Raw genomic sequence first — 27400 nt, forward strand, 5'->3', positions numbered from 1 at the left:
AAGATTTTCAAACATTGATTTGAAACTGCTTTAAAAGCTCTTAATCATAAGTAAAAAATGAAAAACATTTAAGGCATACTTTACTTCTGCTTATACATCACAGGAACAGCTGCCTCAGGTTTGCTGAATTAGACAAGAAATATCTACCTTTGCAGATGCGCCAAACAAAACCAAAATAGTCGATTGCTTTGCTGCTTTACGGCAATGAAACTGTTACTGGTACGAGGCCGTTACTTTATCTTAGAATTGTGATTACTGAGAATGGGACAAGACACAATTTGTTTGAGACGAAATATCTTATGAGAATGAGTCCAAAAAAATGAGACAAGAAGAGAGCAAAATCTGCTCAGTATAAATTTTCCAGTATTCAATTTTTAAAAAATTGAGCTAGTGTACTATTGTAAACATAAACAGGAGAGGCACTTTTTAACAGGTTCATTTTAGTTGCAGCTGTGCTAGTTTCAGTCTCACAGAAGATACATTTGATCCAGCCTTGTATGTTCAAAGTGATCAGTAGTGAAGGAAATTCATATTTTTCAAATTCAATATATCAATAAAATAGTGTGTACATGGAACTGTGTTATTCTAATAAAGATTGACACGACATAATGTCAGTATAAAGCAGATATGGTCCTGGCCCAGGGGAAATAAAGACAAGTCGGCACCTCCAAAAGGAACAGATAGCGTCCCCCGAGACAACATTCCACCAGGAACAAAAGGCTAGGTGTGGCCTTCAAGAGAAGATATCAGCCAGGGTTTATGATAGACAGACCTCTTCCCGCTTCAAAAAACAAAGACTTTTGAAGACGCCATCCCCAAACAAACAAACACCCACGCCTGCACTACACCATCCCCACACAAACAGACCCCCACGCACGCACACACGCACACACCGACAGGCACGCACGCACGTGCACGCACACACACACACACACTTGCATTCCACAGTGGGACTAGATGCCCCAAAAGGGTATAAGAACTGAATGTTGAAGGTGAAACGTTGCCATTTTCTGCTCCGACCCATGGCAGGACTGGCACGAGACCTCGTGTACTTTCCCACTCTGTCTGGATTAAATCAATTGTTTCACTATGTTGTGGTATGGGCGATCTTTCAACAAAAACGAACACGCTAGGAACTAGTTTAAGGCAAGAAGCTTTTTCTAGATTCCTTCAGTAGCAACAGCAACTGTTTTCATGATGTCAGTATTAAAGTTGGAGGCACTCAAGCACCGTTAGCTCGTGGCTAATTTATACTAGATTCTGTGTAGGTGCAGTACGACAAAATGTCAGTGTAATTGAATAGTATTAAATTCCCTAATTTGGCCATTGAAAATGATTTCAAAACAACGTTTTGTTTTTTTTCCATACCAAGAGTCACGACTCACGACTTATCCTGGCGGAAGGAGTTTGTGTGTGAAAAGTGTTGTCACCATCATTTTCACATGCTTTGCTTCCAGGAAGATAAACAAAAATTAAATAAAAGTGTTCCAAGGTGTTTGTGCCAATACATTATTTGTTATGTAAATGTTTATTTTGAAGCTTTGACTGGCATTCTCACAATTATTAGCAGCATGTTTTAGTCATGCTGTGCATTCTGCTGTGGATTAAATTGCACTTGTGGTTCAAAAGCCAAAAATACTACTGAAACACTACTTAATACTTCTCAATACTACTAAAAAAATAGATCTTGCCATGTTCATAGTGTTGTAATCTCGAAACTTCTTGTCATACGAAATCTCGTCCCATCCCTTGTAATTACGTGTGTGCCATGTATGTGACAAATTCACAGGTGAAGTTTCTTGTAAGCAGAGACACTAAATTCATTAGTGTCTTGTGTTGAGTTGATGAATCTATGAAGCCAAACTGTACGCCGTCAAATTTCAAACAGCGGTTGTATTTGCATTATACCTTCATCATAAAAAATGAAGTACTAACTTTCAAGGAATCAATATAGTTGTATATTTCAAGATAAAAGTCAATCGTCTGTGAAAATGTGACCGTTAGAATACAGTACGTTCTTTCCAGTGTCTCAGGATGCTTTCAGAAATACTTGGCCTCCTCATTTGTCAGTTTCGACAAATCTTCATCAGTTGGAAAAAGTTATGCTTCCCACATGCCCACTCATATCACATTAAACTAATGATGCATCTATCATTTCATTTCATTTATTATTGCAAGAATCCTGTTTAGAGCGTCGGGTAGATGAAGACTGAACCCAGGTCGTGTTGCTAGTCGATCGCAGAGCATACACAGAGACACAAGCAAATTCACTCTAATCTATCACTGAGTGGGAACTGAACCCATGCTGCCTTTGGGTGCAAGTCAGCAAGTGAACTGCTACACCATTGATGACTTCTAACAGGCCAGAAGTTAAGCATATGAATATGCTCAAGGTTATCAATTACTGAAATTACTTCCTGATGATGTAAGCATGGCAATGGAGTCGCTCTCCTGCTATTTGATCCTTTAGAAAGTCTAAACACACAACAGCGAATTATGCAGAATAGTCATATCTAAAAAGTTATTGTTGAGAATTAATTTTTTGCCCAGTCTCCACCTTTGAATGAACTAGAACTTAACCACAGAAGTTTATGTATTCTTACGAAAGGTTCCTACTGAAAGCTCTCCTCATGGACTCAGTTGTGTCTGTGCATTGATGGAAACAGATTTTCCACTCTTTATAGCTGAGCAGTGAGTTGATTACTAGTTGTTATAACGGAGAGTGGCCGTCACTCCATGTGTCAAGTTGGCGTCTGTAATTTCCACATTGCTTGATTTTTTTTTTTTTTTTTTTTTTTCCAATTGGTTGAAGGGCCTCCAACATCTGTCAGCATGTAAGCCGTGACTTTAATGCAGAACGCTTGAAGGTGCCTCAGGAGATGGGATGAGATGTGAGAAATTATTAAATGGTCCTTATCCAAGCTGACTTTAGGCGAGAGGCAGGGCACATATGGGACTACTCGCAGGGCAAATACTTGACACGTGCAGTTGTCTCAATCAGGGCTGCAACTAATGCTTATTGAAATAATCGATTATTCGATGGACTGGATCTTATTTTTAAAAATATCTTCCCAACCTTTATTTAAAAACATTTTTTTAATCCTTTTTATTTCTTTTTTTTCCCATGATATGGATGCTGGTTTTGGTCAGTAGCTCCTGTGGTTAAATGGGAGTTTTTTTTTTTTATAATCTGGCTAATGGTGAACTTGAATTGAGGTGAGTAGATAGAACTACTCATTATTTATTATCTTCTATGCATACAAATTTCTAGACCCCAACAAAATTGACTGGTTAGCAATTTCTATTAGCATTAGTGCACTTGCGATGATTAATTAGGATGAACAAACACTAACTACCGTTTATTTCACACATACGCTACATGATGTTATAGAGTGTGTACATTAAACATGTAAAAATGTCCTTAAAGTCACTGCTTCACTTGCAAGTAAGTGTTAGATGGTCAATTACTTCATTTTCTTAAGCAGAATGGGCACATTTTGTTCTTGACTGCCCCCTACTGGTTAACATTTGAAACTAAAACCGAGCCACTATAAATCGTTTATAGTTACAGGTTAGATTCTTGGGTCATACAGCCATAGAGCGTTTTGGAATGTTGTTTTCCTGTCTTTTGGGAGGCTCCATGTGCTCATGTAGCCTTTAGTGGAAGCGCCACTAAATACTAAATCAGTTAGTATTTTAAGCACATAAATAGCATCAGCCATTCGATCACTGTGTGGTGCACTAAGCCAAGCAATGGAGCCATCTGTAAAGACATTTTTTTTCTTTTTTTTATGTATTGCTGTGGGATACTTTTTCAGTTTGTAATAACTAAAGATCATTTTTTTCCACTTTTTTTTCTCATTGTAAATGACCCAAATTTGTGGTTTACCCTGTCTTTCAAAGGATTCTTTCTCTCTGTTTTCTCCCTTGTCAGAGCAGATTTTTTTGAGTCGACCTATTTTTAAAGTTGACTTACCCGATTTGGTCAACTTCCTCTCCCACCCCTGCTTTTTAACAAGACAAAAAAAAAAATCTGAGAATATTTTCAGTCAAGATGCTGAAATTCTTAGCGTTTGCATTGTTTTAAGTCCAAAAAGATTCCCTTTCGAAACTGATTACCGGTAAATTTGATAATCGTTTACTTGTCCTTTATCATTGTACCTCTAGTCTCATTAAATTAGAAAATCATGGACAACTTATTTGGGTAATCCATATCAAAAGCTATATGTTTCTATATGAAAACACTATTAAAGCTGAATTTCGTTACACGGGAGGGTAGCATATGTGTGTGTGTCCCTTGACAACTGATATTTTATTTTCTCACATCACTCCTTTGAAAAACACATTGTTCACCCCTTACTTACTGTATGTAACTGGGCGATTAGCTGTTTTGATGCGATTCTCATGGGTAGCAGCACCAGTCCTCCATCCACCTTTCTTTCTTGCGTGGCTCGTATCCTCCCAATCAATAATAGCATGCTGTTCATCAATAGCTGGTAAACTCACACGTTTTGGTATGCTCTGGGCCTTTCCATCTTCCAGTATCTCTCTTTTCTCTGAAAAGTCCCCCCAGAGGCATCATTCTTAACATCCACAGCTGCTCTATGACTTTCAATCCTCATCACCAAAACTTCCATCTGCTCACACATTCAAATTCCATTATCAGACCTCCTCACTGTCATTATCAGTAAGTAGCGTGTTTATATGCATCATTTATGATGAGTTATCGGTTTGTCCTATTCTAGATTGGGTTCCATTCATTTGTATCAGAACTTGAAGCTGCAGTTGTGCTCTACAGTATTTCACATAAACGTGACTGAAAATTTAATGACAAATATTGAAATTAAATTGATATGTATACTTGTTATCATGATCGATATAAAAGTTCTTTTGACGGAATATGGCCAATGGCTCTTCAACTAAATTAGTTGAGCCTAAAATAAGTGACCACAAGGTCATGGAAAATGTCGAGTCAATGGACTGCTGGGCCTGCACTCAAATAATCGCCTCCCGCTACACTGCTGGCATTACTTTCTCATGATGAAGTTTTTTTAAATCTGAAATGTTACCAATGTCATAATTTATTTCTTTTGGGGATGCACAATTAATGAAAATATAAGAGAGGCCATCAAATTGCCGTATGATCTTGGGGAACGGTTGTATCACCGCTGGAGGTTGCAGCCATGTTCAGCCAGGTGCGTCTCAAAACTACATCTTTAAACCTCATGACGTGAAGTAAAGACATCTCTAATTCCCTCTTTTTAACTTTGGTTGCTAAATACCTGGACAAGATAATACAGTATACCAGATTGATTGACGACCCTATTGGTCATGCTTCTGACTCCACTGTTTCTAATTTGTCTTGTTTTAGGAACGCCATGATAAGTTAATCAACATTTTCAATGAATATTGAATACCACAGAGAATATATATATTTTGTGAGGAGATCTATTAGTACAGCAAACTCCACTTTCACTCATTCATTGCCATTGACAAGTATACTTGTGAATTCTGTTTTATCAACAGGGTTGTGTGTGGGAGTGTGTTTTTCTCCCCTCTTGCTGATATTTAAAAAAAAAAGAGAAACAAATAGTCTATTTAATTTGTTAGATTCAGTGTATTTACAGTATAATAATTGAATACAATATCCTGTTTCTCCTGAGTGCATGTATATAAACACACACTAAAATGGGTGGAAATGAATGCTATTTATGCAAGCTAACCCTGCACTCAGCATTGCATTTGACGGAAATGGTCAGGGTCGAACAGATTGCATTTCAAGTACATCAAGACAATTGAACTAATTCACTCTCACCAACTGCTGAGAATGTAATTGAAAAGGTTTTATACATAAGGTTTTGTATATAAAATGTACAGTATGTTTACTAAGAAATAGGACATTGTTTGTGAGGACAGTAATTGAATAGTTTATTAAAGCTGCTTGTGCTCGTCGGTGTGTGCTGGAAAACACATTTGTCCCACTTAGGTGAACATATTCTAACAACACCGTTTCTTATGCATTTTTGAGCTCTTTGACATTTTTAACCATCACATCCACTGTAGCAGAGAAACAAGACATTCAGCAACAGTTTCATCAAGTTCACATTAAAGCCACTAAAAGCAGTATACATAGGGCATTGCTAAACCTTGTAAAATAGTGCTAAACATATGTGCCGTCTAAAGCATGTTCGGGTTCACCAAAATCGAGAGAAAGGTGAGTTTCAAGGGCACAATTTGCTTCACATTTTATTCATTAGGGAACTAATTAACATAATTAACTGCTTTGCTTTTTATTTGGCATGAACAGATTTAATGACATTCAAAAGCATAGCTAAAAAAATGTGACAAATTCTCTGACAAATAATAGCGGCTCAAACAAACAAATTAATATACAATAACAACAATAATACAAGTATTCTATAACATTAATATTTAATACATAGAACATCTTAAAAATCTTTTCAGGAAAGTGCAATCACATTTGATTTTTTATTTTTATTTTATTTATTTTACTAGTACTGTATAGCGCAACCATGTAGTAGTTTTGATGTGAGAATTACAATGCAATAAAAACACCAATGGCATTTATTTTCCGCTATCGCATATGCCAGTTGAAAAGCTATTTCAATGCTACTAAATGTTGCATTAACACTGCATTAGTGCTTTATTTTTTTGAGCTGTTTGAAATGTGTGAAAAAGTTTAATGTTCTTTAAAGAATATTGCAAGCTATGGCATCAGCTCGCCAGAGGCTCAGCTGCAAGAGTAGACGTATAGTTTAATTGCTCGGCAGTTACTCTTCTCTCCCTTTAATGCATATATTGTACCATGTGGCAACTCGGCATGCCCCTGAGTTGTACCAAATGCACCGAAATGTCTGAATACCTGGACCATTACATCTCTAGTCATTCACAAAAACAAATCTGTGAAAACCTGGCTGTGTTTTCGTTTGGCACTGACATTCATTTACATTGCACGCACAAACGATGACGCACAAAAGACAGACACAGGAGGACAAAAATATCTGTACCTCTCGCAAGAAAATACAAACGCTAATAGTAGAAGAATTAATAATGAGTAATAGTAATAGACAGAGTATTTAAATAAAAATTAACGTTAAAACATGAAAATCTGATACAGTATTGGGTCCATGAAAATCAAAAAAACAAATTTAGGGGCGTATTGTTTGTTATATTTTTGTATGTATTTAAAACATTGGTCAACTGTTTTGACAACCCTTTTTAAAAATAACACAAGTTTTCTGAAGGTCCTTGAATATATATATATATATATATATATATATATATATATATATATATATATATATATATATATATATATATATATATATATGTTTCCAATGTTAAATATTTGATTGTCACGTGCGTCACCTAACTGAAAATTAAGGTTTGCTTTCCTAAATACTTTATGTACCCCGTTGAAGCAATTGTTGAACCATTATAAATTTTATAACTTCCAAGCAACTTTCACAACTTTCTAGTTGAACCCTGTGCTAGATGTAGCAATGCAGCCTCAGAACATAACAAAGACTCCTTTATGTTTTATAACTGTGATCTATTTGTGTCCTTGACGTTCATCATTTTCTGTGTCTGTGAGGTGACGTGTCTTGCCAAAAAGTTGTTTTATTTGAGCTTTTCGTAGAAAATCATCCCAGAAGCTTTCTGGCTTTTTTTTTTTTTTGAATGATTTAGATTAACCATGGTTCCCCCCTTGGCCACCTTCCATGATCCTATTTTCAAAAATAAACACTTAACTAAAATATTGAATTAGAAGTATTTTTCTTCATAAAATATTGAGTACAAAGTATTTACAAATATTGCAAAGCTTATTTTTTTCAATCTTTGAATATGTGAACCTGCTGAACCACAAGTATGCACAGTCGACTGGAAAGCTCTCAGCTAAATAAAATGTCTCGTTCTAGTGACTCACCATTGCCACAGCATCAATATAGGTAATTATCACTACAGTATATCACAAATAATATCAATATACGGGGGGTGGATAAATTATATGTATAAATCCAGTATTCACGTTCTGGTTCGTCATTCTCTTTAAAAATTGAGGTCTACTGTACAGTTTTTGTGGATGTCTGACATAGAAATTGAGGACAAACACAAATAGTGCCTCAAATAGTCAATCCGTAACTACAAGAACAGGACAAAATTCAATCTTCCATCCAGTCATGTTGTCATAATTCGCCTTTTGAACAACACGCTGTAGCTATAGTAATTTAAGATATTAAGCTGATTTAGTTTAATTTTGAGGGACAGAAAACAGGCGGTGATGTTCATAAAGCTTAACCTGTGAAAGTGGTCTCTTCTTTCACCGCCCGCTCTCCATCCTCTGCATCCGCTTCCACAGCATTGACTCCACTGCTGAGCGGCGCTTCATTTAGGGTACTTCGGAGCGTCACTCGAGTGACACTTAAAGAATAATTTCGAGGGATGGCGTTGTGCGGCCGATGGCACATGACGTCCTTGAACATTTCGCGGAAACGTGTGGACATAAGGTTGTACAGGATTGGATTGACTGCTGAGCTAAGGTAGAAGAACACTCCAGACAGAATGTGCACATACTCAAAGACTTGCCGGCGGCTGTCGGTCCACTCGGTAATGAAACTCCATACGAGGCGGTCAGTGTGGAACGGGGCCCAGCAGATCCCGAAAACCACCACTAAAACAACTGCAAACAAGCGGGAAAAGACAGCATTAGAATTTTCGATTTGAAACATGAGACGTTTGATGAGGCACAAACAGTGAAATTTATGTCACGAGCAAACGAGAGGCGACCTTTCTTGGACAGTGGTTTGTTGACTGTAAACCTCTTAAAATGTTTTTGAGATTTTGTATGTGTCAGTTTTATTGATTGATATGAAAACTCTGATTAATGCAGATGGATTTCTAGGTGCGCAATTAAATCCTGATCATGATTTCTACCAACAGACAGCTTCCATATCAATATCATTATGTCCGTTTTGATTTATTAAGACAAGCCTGATTTTGTAACACATTTATTCATTGTAAAGCACAGAGGTGGTGCTTCACCAACTCAGTATTTAGGGCGTCTCAGGGTTTCGGCATCATTATGCATGAGGCTTCAGGTTTGGTCTTGTTTTTGCACATGCAAACTTTTAAGACTTGATCCCAATGAGGGCCAAATGTTGTCAAGTGTCTTCAATGGATCTTTTGATTTCCTTAGGCTTTGTTCCAGGTTGACATTTTTCCTAAAACAATTTGGAATGGTCTTAATCCAGTGCTTCTCAAATAGTGGGGTGGGCTGCCCTGGGGGGGCGCGGATGATCCCAGTAAAAAGGCTTTGTTTTTGTCATGTGGAATGTAATTGAAATAAAGATATAATTTTCATCATTTTCTTTTAGTTTCAGGCGCTTTGGTGCACTTGCTTCTTTTTTCTCCGTTTTAGACTAAGCTATATCCCCTATATCCCGAAAGTTGATTTATATTGCATTTTTCTGTTGTTAATGTTAAAATGGATACATGTGTAGGTTTACTTAAATAATTTAATAATTTAATTTTAATTTAATTTTTATTTAATTTAATTTAATTTGATAACTTAATAATCGTATTTATATTCAGTGCATCGAAAGGTTTTCTCTTTTCTAGGGGGGGCTGGCAAAATATAGTTGAGAAACACTGTCTTAATCCATCTCTGAATCGTTTTCTCTCCACGTATCAAAAACTGTATGGAATCGTCTTTTGTGGAGAGATGCATTTCAAAAGGAATCTTTCACTATACAATGTAAAAAAATCAGGTGAAACATACACAGCATTTTGGTGACCTGCCGTCGTCTAGCTTTTTGTTGTTGAGTGCGGACGCTACAGAAGCTGTCCTGCATGGCACCTGACTTGGTTTCCATCGTTTGGTGCATCCTCTCCTGTTTGAGCTGCAGCCCAATAAGCGTGTATAAAACACTAATGGTCAGCATGGGCAGGAAAAAAAAAAGCAAGGTGGTCACTTGGATAATCAGGTTATATATCCACTGAGGCTTCACCAGTGTACACATGGCCGAGTCAGGGATCTCCACCTCGGAGCTGGTCGAGTTAGCCGTCAGGTAGGAAATCCCATGCAGACTTGTGTTGGGAAGAGCACACAACACCGACACGCCCCACACCGTGAGGATGACCCGCCTGGCGTGGGTGCGCGTCACCACGTATTTCGCACGTAGCGGGTGCACCACGGCGATGTAGCGCTCCACGCTCAATGCTGTTACGTTGAGTATAGATGCCAAGCAGACCGTCTCGAATAGGAAAATCTTAAAGTAGCAACCTCCCTTCCCAAAGAGGAAAGGGTAGTTCTGCCACAGCTCGTACAGTTCCAGTGGCATGCCCAGCAGTAGCACCAGGAGATCCGACACGGCCAGACTGAACAAGTAATAATTTGTTGGTGTCCACATCACTTTGTTGCGCGCGATGACGGTGCAAGTCAGCACGTTGCCAAACACCCCAACCAAAAATATGATCAAGTAACTGATGAAGATGGGAAGCAACATGGGTGAGCGACGGGGTCCCAAATATTTCTCCAGAAACTTGTCCATTGCCTCACTGGTGTTCTCCACATCCGCGTAACTGCTATTCGTGTCAGGAGTCATCTTGTTCAAGCGGTGAGATCACCTGTGAAAAATAACGATAAAACACCCAAACATTAGTTATATAATGATGAAATAAAAAAATATTACAGAGGTTTTCAGAGGTGCTCATTTTATTTGTATTTTTTTGCTGGTCCCTCATTTATAGTCTGGACCCTCTTCTATAATTTTTAGAAGTTTACCCAATCTGTAATCGTCACTCCGTCAGACAAACAATAACGAAAGAGGTGGGCAGCTTACACTTTTCTGGGTTAGCCGGGTATTTTACCACAGGATCATTTTTGACAGGGTCAAATAATTCAAGTTTACTGCAATTGGAAGCAATCTGAAGTGTTGAGTTCAATCTTGTTGATGACATGCTGATTTCTCATCCCCCGCACCATTTTTCTCCAAAAGTCCCAATCAGATTTTCTGTTTCTCGTATTGAAATCTTATCTCAAGTGTGACAGTCGAGAGCGTACTGAATGAATGAGATCAAATTGCGATCTGGTCTTTGCTGTTGAATAAGAGCTCCAAATCATGCGACATGCTCATCTTCAATGTGGTTTTACCCAATACGGCAACTATAATTTTATATAGCGGGCATCTAGTGTCCCCTCATCTTTTTTTTTTCTTCCTGAGCATTCTTAGCAAATACATCCAAGACGATAATCAAATATTTTTGCTTTTTTAATTATTCCCATTTGTAGGTCCCCCACTGGCTGGGCCATTTTTGGAGCTGGCACGCGACATGTTAATTGGCAGCTTAAGCATGTAGCCTGTTCCATTTGGGAGATTCAATCAGCCAGTTCGGTGTTCTGAACATATTAATCTTGATTTAAGGTTAGAGTAGTTCATGATTAGCATCTCAATTTTACTTTGGGGCCTTTGGCACACCACTCCAGGTAGAATATTTTTTCTCCATAAAGTCTTTTTTCTTCTTCTTCTTATTTTTATTATGCTGTGCTATGCATTAGGTTATTCCAAAACAACATCGGCTAAAGAGCAGCAGGGACTCTAATGATGTTTTATGATCATATATTTTGACTCAAACCAGTGTGTCTTTCCTTGCGGCTACACAACTTTTAGATAAGAGAGAAATCTACAGCTCATTGCCAGCAGCGTGAGGTCTTTTAGTGATACCTCATGCACAGACTGCAGCATTAAGAGTGAAATCTGTGCCCCATGGAACTTTCAAAGCAGTGCACAGAAGAAAGCAATGCATCTTTTTGATGTTATGGTTGAGGGGGAAGCAATTTGTTAGTTGGTCATTAGAGTCTGCACCAGATGAAAGTGGCATTGATAATTTCATCATCAACTGCAATAAAGTTCAAACTAATGGCCATAGAGAACTCTCGGTAGACATTTGAGGTTTACTTCATGTTTTTTTTTAATTTATTTCGTTTTCTCAATGTGATCAAGGTAGTGCAGCATACTGAAAAAAATCTCAAGTGTTCTTTCTTGATTTTGAAAATGGAACTGCCTTTACAATATTAAATCTCTTGTATAGTTTTGATTCTTTAAACACCAAGGTTGTTTTAACCACCTGCTGTCAAGCACTCACCATTGATCTCCATAGTGATGGAGCATGAAACACAGTGGGCAGCAAAATGACTTTTCATTTAATGCAGTGTAATTTTAATCACCTGTGGTAAGCACCAGTGTTGCTCTGAGATGGAATAAGCTCGACACATTTTGCACACCAAGTCAAAGATGCAAATGGATTTTCAGCTTTGCCCAGTATGACTAATAAAACCTCTTCTATACAATAAATGCTATTTAAAGGATATTTTCTAGTCGTTTTGTAATCCTCCATCTATCCATGCATTATCTGTAGCTGCTTAACCTCACAAGGGTCGCTGGCTTGCTGGTGACTATCCTAGCAGTCTTCGGGCAGTAGGTGACATCTTGAACTGGTTACCAGCCAATCACAGGGCACTCAGTGACGAACAACCAGTCAAGCATCCAATCATACCTAAGCACAATTATATACTATATAGTGAAAAGTATATGCGATTTTATTTACGTATTTATGATTGTATATGAATTATGTAGAATGTTTATGTAAAAATAAACTAGCAAACAAAGGGAGACGAAGAATGCTATTGAAGTATTGATTTCGGTTTTGAACTGCTATTGAACTAACAGATATCCATCCATCCATCCATCCATCCATCCATCCATCCATCCATTTTCGATAAATATTTAGGGACAAACATGCAGGCATGTTCAGTCTGTTAAAGAGAGGATGTTGCTGTTGGCAGACAATTACAACAAAATTAAAAAAAAAAAAAATTATAATCTTCATATACCATCTTTTTGCATAAAGAGCTGATATTATTACCTGCAATTTGTAGTCCAGTGCCGCTTATCCGTGACAAAAATCATTTTTTTGCTCATATTTTGCTGCTGCGGCTTATATAGCAGTGCGCCTTATAGTCCGTGAAATACGATAATCACTTTTCCCGGCATTATAGTCTTTGGCATAGTTGCTGCCACTTTACAGTGACTCATACCTGATGTGCTGTCAGGCTTCTCCAACTGTCGATGCGTGATGATGTGTTAACAATGCACGGAATGTACTCTGCAACACCCTTCAGAAGGTGTTAATTTGTCTGTTCTGAAAATTTATCTGTGAGTTTGGTAAGACAAGGAATTTTAGGTTGCCAGATCAGTGTGGAACAAGTGAGATCCATTGCAGATTTCATCCGCAGCAAGGTTAACTCCAGATTTCATTTGTCCATTCAGTGTTGATGGAAACGCCGTCGTCTACGCAATCATTTACCTTTCATGTAGATATAACAAAATTCAGTATAAGAGACATGCATTATTTTTTTGTGCTGAGATTGGACAAAAAGCCATTAGCAAATTAAGCAAGACCAGCAGTTTAATGTTAGAAAATGCTCTTTTTTCTTTTCTTTGTGAATTGATTGTCATCTCCTATTGTGGTTGCTTTCTTGCCTGGGTTTTGTTTTGTAATGGCCTGTGTTTCCCACTATTTAATACACTGGGGTGAATTTTTGTTTAGTTGGGGTTTTTTTTCACTTTAGAATTTTTGGAAGTCTGTTTAAATGATTGCAATCACAGGGAGCATACACACACTGTTGTGATTTAGAGAGACTTATCTCTCGAAAGACATTTTTCAGAAACGGTTTAATTTTATGTTAACAAAACAAAATGCACATGTGACACAGATCATCTGTCAAATCAAGTTCATTTATATAGCTTCAATAGCCCCTAATTACGACTGGGTCTCAAAGAGTCTCATATACTACAGTCACATATGCTACAAGTCAACACCTTGGTTGGTGTTGGGCAACTTGTTCTTCAATCATCAAAGATGGCTAATGTATCGTATTGTTAAATTATGCAAACTTTGAACAAAGAGTATGACCCTTCTCTGTAATTGCATTTGCCACTTTTCGCTATGACTTATTAAGATTCCATTTTCTGTAGATACATGACTTTGATATGATATCCGCTCTTCATTGATTTTTATTTACACTCATTCTTTTCACTGTGGCATCCGAGATTTTATTTGGCGCTCCATTTTATTTGTGACCTATGTTGCATATGCCTACAAAAGAAATCAAATAGTATTGTTCTTGACATTTTCTTCGAAATATAGGGTTACTCCAAATGATTGCAACCCTTGCTGATATAATGCTACTTATCTATTTTTTCTGATTATTTGAAAGGAAGAAATAACAAAAGGAACATTCACTTGCTTTTTCTGAAAATGCTTTAAACCATTGAGCAGAGGGCTTTTTTGCATGGAAGCCTTTTTTTCAGAGCAGGAGTCTCACTTAGGAGTGAGAGTGCTTAGGACTATTTAAAAGTGTATATACATATGCACAAAAGCTGATAATGGCGTAGGAAAAAAAAAACTAGCCCAGCATTTGGAACACTCTGCTTATAAGCTATATATATATATATATATATATATATATATATATATATATATATATATATATATATATATATATATATATATATATATATATATTTTTTTATATATATATATTTATATATATATATATATATATATATATATTTATATTTATATATATATATATATATATATATATATATATATATATATATATATATATATATATATATATATATATATATATATATATATATATATATATATATATATATATACTCAAGAAATAACAGGTGTTCTAAATGAGATTTTAAGGGAAATAAATAATAATGAAAAAAAAACCTAGAATACAAATTAGAATTCACACTCGGCATAAGGAAATATAAAGAGCATCAATTATAAATGACAAGGCATTCCCTACACTAATCCTATCTATTTACATTTTAAATTTGTCAGTGTGCCTTGAGGCAAAAAGTAAAAGATGCACCCAAGATACTAATGTGTTCCCTCTCCTACACATACATATATATATATATATATATATATATATATATATATATATATATATATATATATATATATATATATATTGCTAATGTTTTTGTTAAAAACATTAGCAATTATGATACATTTCATTTTACAGTAGTGTTATTTCTGTCACATTTATTTTTGTTAGATCTATTTAATTACATGATTTTTGACAGTGACAATGTGAATCCATGAAAAGAACACATCTCCAAATCTTGCTTTATCTATTAATAACACAGTAATTATAATAATTATTTCTAGATTCAGCACTACCATTGAAGTCAATGATTCAGAAAAAAATCGGGAACGACGACAAAACTGTAGTGCATGCTAGTGAGTATAGCAATTAAACTTCCTTCACATTTTAGATATAACAATTAACTTCCCCTATGTGGCACTGTTTTATTTGACAGCACTGTTTTATTTGACAGCATGAACAATTGTCTGTTTAAGTTAGCCTCACGTGGAGGAATAATAATTACAAACAATTCCACGTGGAGGAATAATAATTACAAACAACAGAAGCCCATGTCGTACAATGCAATGAATATGGTGCAGGAAATGCCTCCGATTCAAAATATGATATCATATGTCAAACCGCATAATGTCACTTGACTTCAGCTCAGTGAGCATCTCAGGAGAAAATAATGGGGAACCATTCTTCAGTCAGCGTGTAATACAGTCCTCTCGTGGCCGTTTTTAAATGAAACATTATAAGAATTTGTGAATGAAGTGATTTTTCATTTGGGTATCTTTGGCATTTTATGTTTGTTTGTTTTTTTTTTTTTTTTTTACCCACACACCATCACAGGAGCACAAACATTGGCAAATTGTAAAGATGTGAGAACCATAGACTTTGATAAATAACTTGTTGTGATGTGAAAGCAGCACATGCATCTTTCTCTGGCGGTTCGACATCCCATAATTGAGTTCACTGTCTTTTTAAGTTACTGGGGATTGTTTTCAGGTATCATCCAATAATATAGTTTTACCTCCCTTTTACACTTGCAAGAATGTCACTGAAACATTTCTTATAACTCGAGAAAGGCTTTAGAAAGTTTCATTACCTCCTATGATAAAATTCCTTTTAACAAACTCTGAACAAAATCTGGATTCAGCAGCTTGCAACTGACCTTCAATTGACCACATTACCCTGATCACTATAGCAGAATGACGCACATTCAGTATAATACTATTTTTACTTCAGTACTTCCCAAATCAACAGGTGCCGATAGAAATCAGGTCATTATTTAACCCATATTATCCCGAGAAAATTCAAAGAGTAATAAATGTCTTACCTGGTCCCGAGCGTGTTTGAGATTTGTGGCTTGAATGGAGTGTGAACAATGTGCCGCTCTCTCGTCTCTCGCTTCTGCATCGGATGTGTAGCTCTCTCAAGGCTCTCTCGCCATAGCCACATGCCGCCCTTTGTCATCAACCTCCACCCTCTGGGTAATCCATGCGCGCATGCCACCCAGCCATTCCATTTCATAATTGTGTCCAGTTTAATTACATAATTACTGTAATGCTAATTGCGGAAGCCAAATGTGTGTGTGTGTGTGTGGGGGGGGGGGGGGGACTTGCATGGCAAACATGTGCTCATGTTTTGCAACTGAGCATGCACTTTTGCGGGATTATGATTATCTTGGATATTAGCATATATAGTGATGCTGCCTTTGAACAATACCACGTCCTTTTCCTTAGAAGCGAAGTAGCAATCACTCCCACATTCCGGCAGTCATATGACAATTATGGCTCCCATGTACGGTATTTGTCTTCTTGATTCCACAGAGTCTACCTGTCTTAAGTCATCGTGAAATGTATTTGTGTTGTCGCATTCATATGCAAATCTCTGCATTTCCAGCGCATGCATCCTTCCACACTACTCCGGGGAAAAATTAATTAAGTGTTAAATGTGGCCGCAGAGATTTACGGGAAATCGTCATTGATCAGATTAAGATGGGCGGCTGGAAAATGCACTCAGCCCATCTCAAAGATTTTCTGCAAAGCTTGGAGCAAACTGAAAACTATTGATTTCGACCGATAATCGGCAGGTCCTTTAAGGCCAATTGACTCACTCTTCTTTTTAAGACGGTAAGATGATGAGTCATCAAGGTAATAGCTACAGTAAAAAGTAAGCGATTTTCTCCAAGACCGAAATAATAAATAATAATGTCATGGCTGAGTAGGCTTTTATTTGTTATAGCAGTCAGCATTAGACTATATGCCATTTTGATCAGCTTGATTGTGATCAGATAATATTGCAAATATGCAAAATCGGTGATGGATCGTACTGTCGTAAATTGCTGAGTGATCAATGATGTCATTGACCGGTTCCACAAATTACATGTTTTGTGAATGTTTGAGAAGAAACACTATGCCTTTTATTCGCACTAGAGTGGCTTTTTGTTTTATAGCGTTATAGGAATGTTTGTTGTAACATTAGTTCTTCATTTGCTATATTTACTGCTGTTGTAAATGTGTTGTATCTGTGTATAATTTAAATTACAATTTAATTTTGATAATTACATATCATCCATCCTTTCATCCATCCATAGCATGGGGAGATCTTGCAAACTCCTTACAGGGAGCTCAGGCGAGCTGGAATTGAACCCTGGAAATCTGAACTGTGAGGCTGAGGTGCTACCCAGTCTGCCACTGTGCCGCCTAATTATATATAATCATATTTTTAATTACAATAAGTTGTTGCATCCTTTATTCTCGAATGCCTTCTACAGGTCATTGATGTTTTTACTTGTGCATCTCTGTCAGTTTTGGGCATGGAAAAGATTGTTATGTCGTAGCAAAATTGCTTTATTTTATTACAAAATATAACAAATGTTTTTTTTTCTGATAATCAATTCTCAGTATACAAGTATATGCAGTAAAAAAATATATTTTTTAAATGGTCACATTGCTCCATCTTGTAATCGGATCGGTTATTAGTTCTTTTGAAAATCACTTATCAGTGAACGCAAACAGCTCCAGAAATACTAAAACCTGACTGAGTGTTGTTGAAAGATGGAAACTTTCGATAGCTATGGGACTTAAAAGGCATTTATGGGGGTACAAAATAATTGTACAAAATAGAGGTTTGGCCTCAACGGGGAATTTAAATATATTTGGTGACACTGTAATGCTGCTTAATCTTGACTAAATCAACCAGATTTAATGCAAATACACTCCTCAATCACACATCATAGCATCGCTTACTGCAGGGCTATTGAGACCGCCTGCATGCACTGTGCTCTCCTCCATCACATGCACAGATGATTGCTTCAACCCTGGACGCCATACGCTTTAGCCCAAAGTACAAAACTATGGACGCCACACAGCTGGGCCCCTTGATCATTAAAAGTCAGGTACATTTTTTTTTTATAGTGTTATGGGGAAAATATTTTTGATCTCTAATGGTATTACTTTTTAAAGTGTGAAAAATTGATTATCGTAATAAAGTAAGTAAGTAACAAAAATGTATACAATCAGAAAACATCATAAATAAAAAATATAGAAAGGATTTTATTACCTTTGAGTGCTGCTTGTTATGCCCATATTCCCTAATAAGGGTTATTATCTCAAGCATCGTTTCCCTATTCCAATAGCTCTTACTATACTATTTTGGTACCAATTTTTAACATGTATGTACGATTTTGATGTTTTTACCTGGGGTTCTAAACGCATTAGATTTTTAACATAGGTTTGGATTGCACGTCTTACGACGCCAACCGCGGAACGGATTAATGTCGTAACACTGTACTAGTAACATCATGGTAACAAAGTATATTCATATATTCTAAAAGACATCATCAGTCCCTAGTTTGATTTCAAACAGCGTAATTGCTTGTTTGTGACCAATAAAAATAAGTCCGAATTTTCTGTGCTGGCATCATGCCTATATGGTGAATGGTAATACATTTTGCAGGTTTGCCCCTCCTCCTCTATTCTTTCTTTCTCTCTCTCTCTAATTAACCTCTCAGAGCGGAAATAACCAATTTCCCCTGAAAGTCTTACTTTGAATGATGACCTCTAATTGCTTATACATCGAAAGCTGTTCAAAAGTACTAGAAAAATTATTTCCATTATATTTTTTTGAATGGCTTTGAATATTGATTTGAACAGTACAGTATTTTGCATAGTCCTTCTTGGTCTAGATATTGCAGTGCTTGAGCGCTATTGTAGTTAAACTCAAATACCAAAGGAACAAATTACCTCATTCACTGCAAATGATGGCTATAGACGTCAAAGATACTTTTTACTTTTTAATCAGTGATGCACCCCCTGTGAAATATGAATCCTTCAAATTTCATGTGTATCGGTCCACAAAAAAGAATCAACATAAAGCGTCTTCTTTTGGATCATAGAAGAAATCTATGATCTAAAAGATATAACTTAACTGTTAATAAATATTTGCCCACAAGAAATAATTAACATAAAGTATCTGACATGTTCTAAAAAAAAAAAATACAAATAAATATTTGACCACAGAAAAATACTAAACATAAAGTGTTGTCCTTTGGAATTACAAGAGATCTATCTGTTCACAAAAATAAATCATTAACTTAAATATTTAATAATAAATATTTGTCCCCCAGAATTAATCAACTTAAAATGTCAGACCTGTTCTCAAAAAGAAATAATTATAAATAAATTAATAACTTTTGCAGAGCGTGTGTAGTTTGGATGACATCAGGCTCATTATTCACATTACGACATTAAGCTGTTTGAATCCTGCAAAACAACATGCTACAAATGTTACCAACATTTCAAAAGTGTAACATTCACAATTGTGACCAACGGTTAGCATAGCATAGGTAACAGAGAGCGTTTGTAAGAAATGTTTGTTAATTTTTTAAACAGAAGTTTCAACTCATATCCCTAGCAGCCGTGCAACATGATCCTCGGAGCTGGAAAATATTCATGCAAGCCGAGCCATGATTGTTTTCAATGACATCTGTTTCACAGCTGCCACGTTAGATGCAAACTGCTCCAGTTAAGAGACGAGGGCAACAAGTGCGGTGATTAAAGGTCATAACATCAAAACAAAACGGAGAGAAGATGGAGGCTCGAGACTATTTGTTATTGCGTGGTGGCAAGACAAAACCCCCTTCTTCCAGTTTCAATTTGCACCGTTTTGGAATTCATTTCTGACGTTGCAATCCAATTGCAAGATACTGTACATCAATCCATTTTTATTTTGAGGTCAAACAGTTTTTGATCTATGAGAACTGTCTAAAGGCGTCAATGGCAATTGACCGGTCAAATGCAAAGGTAGTATTGGTAGATTACATGGCATTGAGTGACATGGAAAAGAAAAAAAGGATACTTTTTATTTCACCAAAAGTACTTCAGTTGCTATTAGAATTGAGAATACATGTTTCCTTATCATTTATATTTGTGCATTCATCAATCATTTAATTTTCAAGCTCTTGCAGAGCTTGCTGATGAGCTTAATCATTTGAACCAGATGTTCTGGGGAGTGGAAAATGGAAAACACAAAGGAGTCCACTGCTTGACACTTGTGGTTGTGAACCTAAACTGTCCTGCATGTTTTTTTTTTTATTTTTCTTTGCAATGCACCTGATTCAAATGATTAGTTAATCAGCGAGCTGTACAAAGGCTTCATGATGATCTTGATCATTGAGCATGAATTAAAATGACTTCTTTATGAGTCTTTGTACAAAATGTCATAAACTGCAAGTCCAATCCAAAAAAATGGGTATCACTTTACAGACTTTAGTGTCCTCCTATTTTCTGTTTTTCACATCATGACAATATACATTTTGAAAAAAAAAACAAAAACAAACAAACAAACGAATGTTCTCCAAGCCCATATTAACAAAAATCCCTGACATCCTGTGGTACCTGCTTGCAAGAGTCTACATGTCATTCTATCAAGAGAATATTTAACATCCCCTTTTCAAATCAAAAGTACATTATTTATAAAGAGTGTAGTCTTATGATTGAAGTTTTATAATTGAAGAAGTTTAGTATGATACTCAGAGTGTGAAGGGAATCTATGATTATCTACAACATCCTTGTAAAATCAAGACCCCACCATTCAAATTACTTTTTTAAATGGCCTATAAATAATTTGTGACTAAGTCACATACTCCTACACTCAGCTCATATTTCACAAATCACATGCATTTTCTCTGAGTAAAATATACGAAGAATGACCAACGCATTGTGATTATGCTGTCTGTATGAATGGCACTAGATTAGTCAACCCTGAAAATTTGTATTATTAAATCAATGGCGCCCTCTGGTGGTCAAATATGATACCACATTTTACGTTTTCAAATTTGGCACTACAATAGTATGAAAAAACGTGTAGTGCGCATTAAAAACGAATATGAAAAGGAGGAAAAAGTTAAACACTGCTATATCCATCCATCCATTCATCGATGGATCGATCGATCCATCCATCCATCTGCCTTTCTTTCACTTGATTTGCACGAGCGACTAGTGTCATACGTATTAATTTGAAGTCAAAGAAACGGAAAACATTTACCAAAGGCACCGGCCTTTTATAAACTCTATTCGCTTTCTTTTGCTGTAGAAACTAGTTATATTTGTGCACTACAGGTCTCAAAATGCGTCACACAAATTTGTTTTGAAAGGTCGCCCCCGGATATGCTGAGATTGTGTGCCCTGTGTGTGTGTGTGTGTGTGTGTGTGTGTGTGTGTGGGGGGGGGGGGGGGGGGGGGGCGGTTAAGAGTGGTCAGCAGAAAATTCACAAGGAAATTCATCGAGCGGCGCCACGTCCGTATTACGAATTGTGAGGTAAGTGTCATTCAGTGAAGAAACGTTTTTCTTGTGAGGTTTACCGTTATTCCTATTGCGGGATTCCGTTCACGGAAGATTAGGAACTTCTTTCTGAATGAGGAAGACATTCATTTCTATTTGTTTTAATGGACAAACTGCATCTGCAAAAAACAAACAAAAAGTGCGCAATACTACAGCCCAGGCTTTCTTGTGTGTAGTTTGTTTTTGCTCCATGTGCTCGCTAAACTTTTCACAGTGTTCCCCAGTTTACATGTGCATTTGCAAAACTTCCATACGGTGTTAACTGGAGAGTTTTCATTATCTGTAGATGTGAGTGAGTGTGAACACAGTATGCGATTGACTGGGAACCCTTGCCTCTCACTCAAAATTAATTTGAATAGGCTCCAGTCACTTGTGTCCATGACGAGGACAAATGGTGTTCAAATCTAGTAGTAAACCATAACGCTTAAACAGGTTTGTGTCGTGTACAGGAACATGTCAGACAACCATGCAAAGCCCAACCTCAGCCAGTCGCAGGTAGCCGATATTTTGAAGAAACACTACAAGCTGACTCCCTCTCAAATCCGCTCTCTGCCCAGCTACGATGACCAGAACTTCTGTATTGTGACAGCTGGAGGTGACGAGTATGTGCTGAAGATAATGAACACAGTGCTCTCTCAAGATCCCGCCCTGATAGAACTTCAGACTTATGCAATGAACTTTCTGCATGAAAATGGACTTCCTACACAAACGGCCCTGAAAACAACCACGGGAAAGGCGATGTTCCTCGAAAGCATCGGTAGGATCCGCTATTGACTCAGTTAAATGGATCGCTAGATACTCTGGGTAGGTAGGTAGATACAGTAGATGGGTAAGTATAATGGAGACATAGATACCAGTGCCCTGAAAAAGGATTTACTGTACTTCTTTCACATATTATTACTGATTTTCAATAGTTTCCCTCTTTATTTTTTAAGGTGATCAAACTAAGGAGCTGCTTTGCTTCTTCAGGATCTGGACAACTTAAATTTCCCTTTTTTTTTTTTGGCCTTGTCGATATGCTGTGATATTACCTTAAAAAGGCTCAATGCCCCTCAATGAATGAAATATTGTTGCAGGGTGTGGTCGTTTTGTTTTTTGGATTGTCTTTGGCAGCTATTTTCTTGTTAATAACCTTAAAGAATTTGACAAGAGGGCACATACTTTTTTTGTGGGTAGATAGAAAGATGGCTGGATGTTTCTCCATGTTAACGCTAAAGTCAACCCATTTTTACAATAATATGTTCTATGCTTCCACACTCATTTAAAGACAACATTCAGATTAATATTTCATTTGTGGAGCATGAATGAATGAGTTAAATACACTTGTTTTAATTTATCCATCCCGGTGGCCATTTTGCCACGTGATGCCGACTGCAAATGACAATCGCAATTGCTCAAGGCTCAGATAACAACCAATTGTGACTCAGCTGACTCAGAAAACAGGTGAGTTGTGATCATCTGTCTTTTGAGCCCTGAGCCATTGTGATGCCATTATCTGGTGACAACCATTGACCAAATGACTTCCTCCATGAGCTGCTAATTTATATATCAATTTATCTATTTTATATATATATATATATATATATATATATATATATATATATATATATATATATATATATATATATATATATATATATATATATATATATATATATATATATATATATATATATATATATATTTTTTTTTTTTTTTTTTTCTCCCCTACAAACACAAAACTAATCCGATCCTAATGCTGTGTTTGGACTAGTGGGGGCACATACTGTGTTATTTTAAGAAAAATATTTGGATTGACTTTAAGACATGTACTGTGACGCTCCAGGCCAGTTAATGGTTTACCTGCTTTGCTAATAGTCATCCCTCACCTACTGGTTACCTGTGTTGCATCACATCTCAGTTGCATAACACACCTTCAAAGTTATTTGTTATTGTCACTTCCTGTTTGTTTGATAGATTGTTAGATACAGACTGATAGAGTGGGAAATTTATTCATCACAGCAGTGATATTTGACTATTAGTAATGTACTTTCTGGAACTTGTATTAATGTTGTGGTACAAACAACAAAATATAAACAAAGCGAAGAGCAACACTGAGGAGGAACAAAACGAAATGAAACAAAACAAAACAGACATTCATTCTGAAATTTCACCCCAAGTAACTGTAGCATATGTACAATGTATACATAGTACTTCTATTGTAGGTCCATTCCATGTGGAAACTTGAGACAGACTACAAAAATTAAAATACTGTAGTAAAATTGTAAATGTGCTTATTCTTGAACTATGAGTGCAATGTGACCTCACACAATACTGGAAATACAAGACAATAGGTCTAATACCAATTGTTGGATTGTTACAATTTGGCAGACTGTGGCCACGGTTTACAGAAGTACCTGGTGCGCCTGTTGACTTACTTACCCGGAGTCCCCATTTCCGAGGTCCCGTTCTCACCGCAGCTACTTTATGAAGTAGGCCGGACAGCGGCCAGAATGGACAGCGCCCTCAAAGAGGTGAACGCAATTCAACTGTGAATCATTTACTATCCTTGTGGTTTGTTTAAAAAAATGCCCAGACTGCACCTTTTGATAAAGGTAGAGTAATAAACATTTTTGGTAAGAAGAGTTTTGCTTTCTGCAAAAGCAGCTCAAGTTTAGCCTACCACATAAATGCAAAGCACACAGTTGTGAATGCAGCCACAGCTAACAATAGCAACAAAAAATATAACTTACTATAAGCTATGCAAACTATACAACTATGCAAATATAACAAGACAAACTTAACTGGAGAACACCAAGTTTTGGCCGCTACTGCATAGCTAGCTTTTTCATTTCACTAGTTATTTCTATGTTTCAAAGCTAAGTTAGAAATCATTTTGAACATAGTATTGAGCATGTACTAACATCCCATTTGTATCTCCTCTCCTCCAGATGCAACATCCTGAACTTAGTGTGTTGCAAAGAGATGGGTTCATATGGAGTTTGTCAAATATTCCCCTTCTGGAGAAACACATGAACGTACTCGATGGAGACCCTCTGCTGGAAGTTGTGAAGTCTGTCCTCCATCAGTACAAAACCGCTGTGGCCCCCAAATCCTCCAGTTTCTGCAAATGTAAGTGTTGTGCTGACTTAAGTATTTCTTCTAGTACTACATAAAACCTTAAATAGATATATGAATCATCGTTTTTGTCTTTCCTCAGGCCTCATTCATGGAGACTTTAACGACCTCAATGTACTTGTACAAGCCAACGAAAGCAATGGCTACAAGATTTCTGGCATCATTGATTTTGGGGATATGAACTTTGGTTGCTACGTCTATGAGCTCGCCATCACCATCACGTACATGATGCTGGAACACCCCAAGCCCATTGAAGTGGGCGGGCCTGTTCTAGCAGGCTGGGAAAGTGTCTTCCCCCTCAACGCGGAAGAGAAAGACTGCCTCTTTTGGTTGGTGCTGTCTCGCCTCTGCCAGTCATTCGTGATGGCTCGTTATTCCGTGACTTTGCAGCCTGAAAATGAAGAGTATTTGATGATATCATCCAGGAAAGGTGTTGTCATTTTACGCAAACTCTTTGAGATGGGAAAGGAGCAGGTGGAGAAAGTGTGGTTCCAAAGTGCTGCTCAGTTACACGATGGAAAATAAGCAAGGCGAGATCTTTTCATTCTAAGCAATATATTGGTGAAAGTAACTTGAGTTTTGATTAACTGTCAGAAAAGCAGATCAACTTAGACATTCTTTCATGTGCCTCCAGTTGACCCTGAAGTTTGGTTTAGACTGTTAATTAAAAATTTTGATTTCTATTTTAACCCCAAAATATCCTGCACTTATTAATTGAAGATGAAAAATGATGTTCTGCTTAAGTCAAAATGTTCAAATCATCAGACAAAAATGGTATCTGCTTTAGCTGATATTTTTTTGCAATATTATTCAGCTATTTTGCTCTTCTGGGTTTTCATTTCCAAACATTATGAAAATACAATATCTAGGAAAAGTGGTAAAAAAAGACAATATACTTGTTAACATTTTGAAACGTCCAAAAAGGTACAATTGATTGAAGCCAAGCCATAGTTTAGTTATGCCCCTCAAAATGGAGTGAATTCAAAGACAATAAAGTGCCATGATAGGCACGAATGTTATGTGCTCTCGTATTAATATTTCTCATGTGTTTAAAAACAGTATGTAATGGTCAGTACAGTAACGGTTTGCAAATGCCTGTGCAAAATCATTGTTTGTAATTGATTTCAAATGTCACAACCTTAATACTTTTCTATTGAACCCTTTTTTTCAAATAAACATGGAAAATACTAAAGAATTTGCATGTGTGTGTATATATATATATATATATATATATATATATATATATATATATATATACTGTATTTATTTTTTTGAAGTGTGATGTGTGAAATTGGAAAATGTTGCGTGTCTAAGATAAATACAAAAAAAAAAGAGATTGATTTGAAAATCATCTGTGTTTGTGTCCGGGAGGCATAGTTCTTTAGCACTTTATAGCACTTTACTGTAGTCTTGTACGCAGTAATATAAAGACTTTGATTTAAATTGCCGTCGTGAGCAAATATGACCACTAGATGGAGACATCAATCCATGTAAGCTTTGCTACTCGTAAGTCTGTCTGTCTGTCTGTCTGTCCTTCTGTCTGTCTGTCTGTCTGTCTGTCTATCTATCTATCTATCTATCTATCTATCTATCTATCTATCTATCTATCTATCTATCTATCTATCTAGCCTGTCTCTCTCTCTCTCTCTCTCTCTCTCTCTCTCTCTCTCTCTCTCTCTCTCCATCCAGTATATGGAATCTAACCTTTGCTGTACAAGGGTGTTCAGCTGACTCTTAATGGTGTGGAAAGCACATCTCTTACATCGGACTCTTCTCACCTGCTTTGTCTCTTTGTCTCCATACATGATGACCAGAATACAAATGGCAAATCTGAGGACTTAGTTTAATATACCAACTCCACTCAACAGTGCCATTAATCCTCTTGACATTTGGAAATAGCGCTCTGCTTTATACTACACCTATTTTAAATACAGCAGCGGGCTCAAATTTGCGCCCCAGCCCCCTCAAAAAGCTTTTAGGGGTAATGAAGTTATTTTGTATGCATTTAATTTGTTTTGTATTGTGCACAAAGTTTGTATATTTCCATTTTTTTAAACTTCTCAAACACGCAACAGTCAAGCAAGAAAGAAATCAAAAAAGGACATCAATAACAATGAAAAAAACTCTCGCATGCAAACAAAAACTGAATGCTCAGCCGCTGCATTTTGATTTGTTTCTCTTGTACCTAATGTCGATTTTTCGATGTCACTTTTTGTTGAAGAAATAGAAAAGTTTTGCAAGATATTAAAACAGACTTTAAAGGAGCAGACTCCAGCTTCCATCCACTTGTACATAACAACACCAGAATCCTTTTTGTCTTTTTGTCCATTTGTCATCAAGCTGAGGAAGGCTTCTAAAGTTGCTCCTTATCACTTTATTTTCAGAGCATGACTTCAGCTCTACTGTACAAAACTCCCAAAGAAAGGGAATGAAATTAAATTGAATTAAATGGCTTGC

General features: G+C 36.6%; 2 protein-coding genes across 3 annotated transcripts; one reads left to right on the forward strand and one right to left on the reverse strand.

Annotated features, from left to right (window-relative positions):
* Positions 1-7361: 7361 nt before the first annotated feature.
* Positions 7362-16389, reverse strand: nmur1a (neuromedin U receptor 1a). Its single transcript, XM_088425980.1, has 3 exons — positions 16317-16389; positions 9800-10647; positions 7362-8701 (listed from the first exon to the last, which is right to left on the reverse strand). The coding sequence occupies exons 2-3, from the start codon at positions 10623-10625 to the stop codon at positions 8316-8318; spliced, it is 1212 nt and encodes a 403-aa protein (XP_088282106.1). The 5' UTR covers positions 10626-10647; positions 16317-16389; the 3' UTR covers positions 7362-8315.
* Positions 16390-21734: 5345 nt separating this feature from the next.
* On the forward strand, positions 21735-26105 carry hykk.2 (hydroxylysine kinase, tandem duplicate 2). Of its 2 annotated transcripts, none has more exons than XM_088425875.1 (5): positions 21735-21802; positions 22276-22583; positions 24197-24339; positions 24757-24937; positions 25026-26105. In XM_088425875.1, the coding sequence occupies exons 2-5, from the start codon at positions 22280-22282 to the stop codon at positions 25466-25468; spliced, it is 1071 nt and encodes a 356-aa protein (XP_088282001.1). In that variant the 5' UTR covers positions 21735-21802; positions 22276-22279; the 3' UTR covers positions 25469-26105. The 2 variants fall into 2 exon arrangements, with proteins under 2 accessions (XP_088282001.1, XP_088282002.1); XM_088425876.1 differs by having other exon boundaries at positions 21737-21802; positions 22259-22583.
* Positions 26106-27400: the final 1295 nt, after the last annotated feature.

The sequence above is a fragment of the Hippichthys cyanospilos genome, chromosome 10 (assembly GCF_059441005.1).
Source record: "Hippichthys cyanospilos isolate Australia breed blue-spotted pipefish chromosome 10, RoL_Hcya_1.0, whole genome shotgun sequence".
In the NCBI taxonomy this organism is placed as follows: Eukaryota; Metazoa; Chordata; class Actinopteri; order Syngnathiformes; family Syngnathidae; genus Hippichthys; species Hippichthys cyanospilos.

Coding starts and splice junctions, on each gene's coding strand:
- nmur1a (XM_088425980.1), bottom strand. CDS start 10,625: ATGACTCCTGACACGAATAGCAGTTACGCGGATGTGGAGAACACCAGT. Junction 8,702..9,799: donor GCAGGTCACCAAAATGCTGT/GTATGTTTCACC, acceptor GCTTGTTTGCAG/TTGTTTTAGTGGTGGTTTTC.
- hykk.2 (XM_088425875.1), top strand. CDS start 22,280: ATGTCAGACAACCATGCAAAGCCCAACCTCAGCCAGTCGCAGGTAGCC. Junction 24,340..24,756: donor TGGACAGCGCCCTCAAAGAG/GTGAACGCAATT, acceptor CCTCTCCTCCAG/ATGCAACATCCTGAACTTAG. Junction 24,938..25,025: donor ATCCTCCAGTTTCTGCAAAT/GTAAGTGTTGTG, acceptor GTCTTTCCTCAG/GCCTCATTCATGGAGACTTT.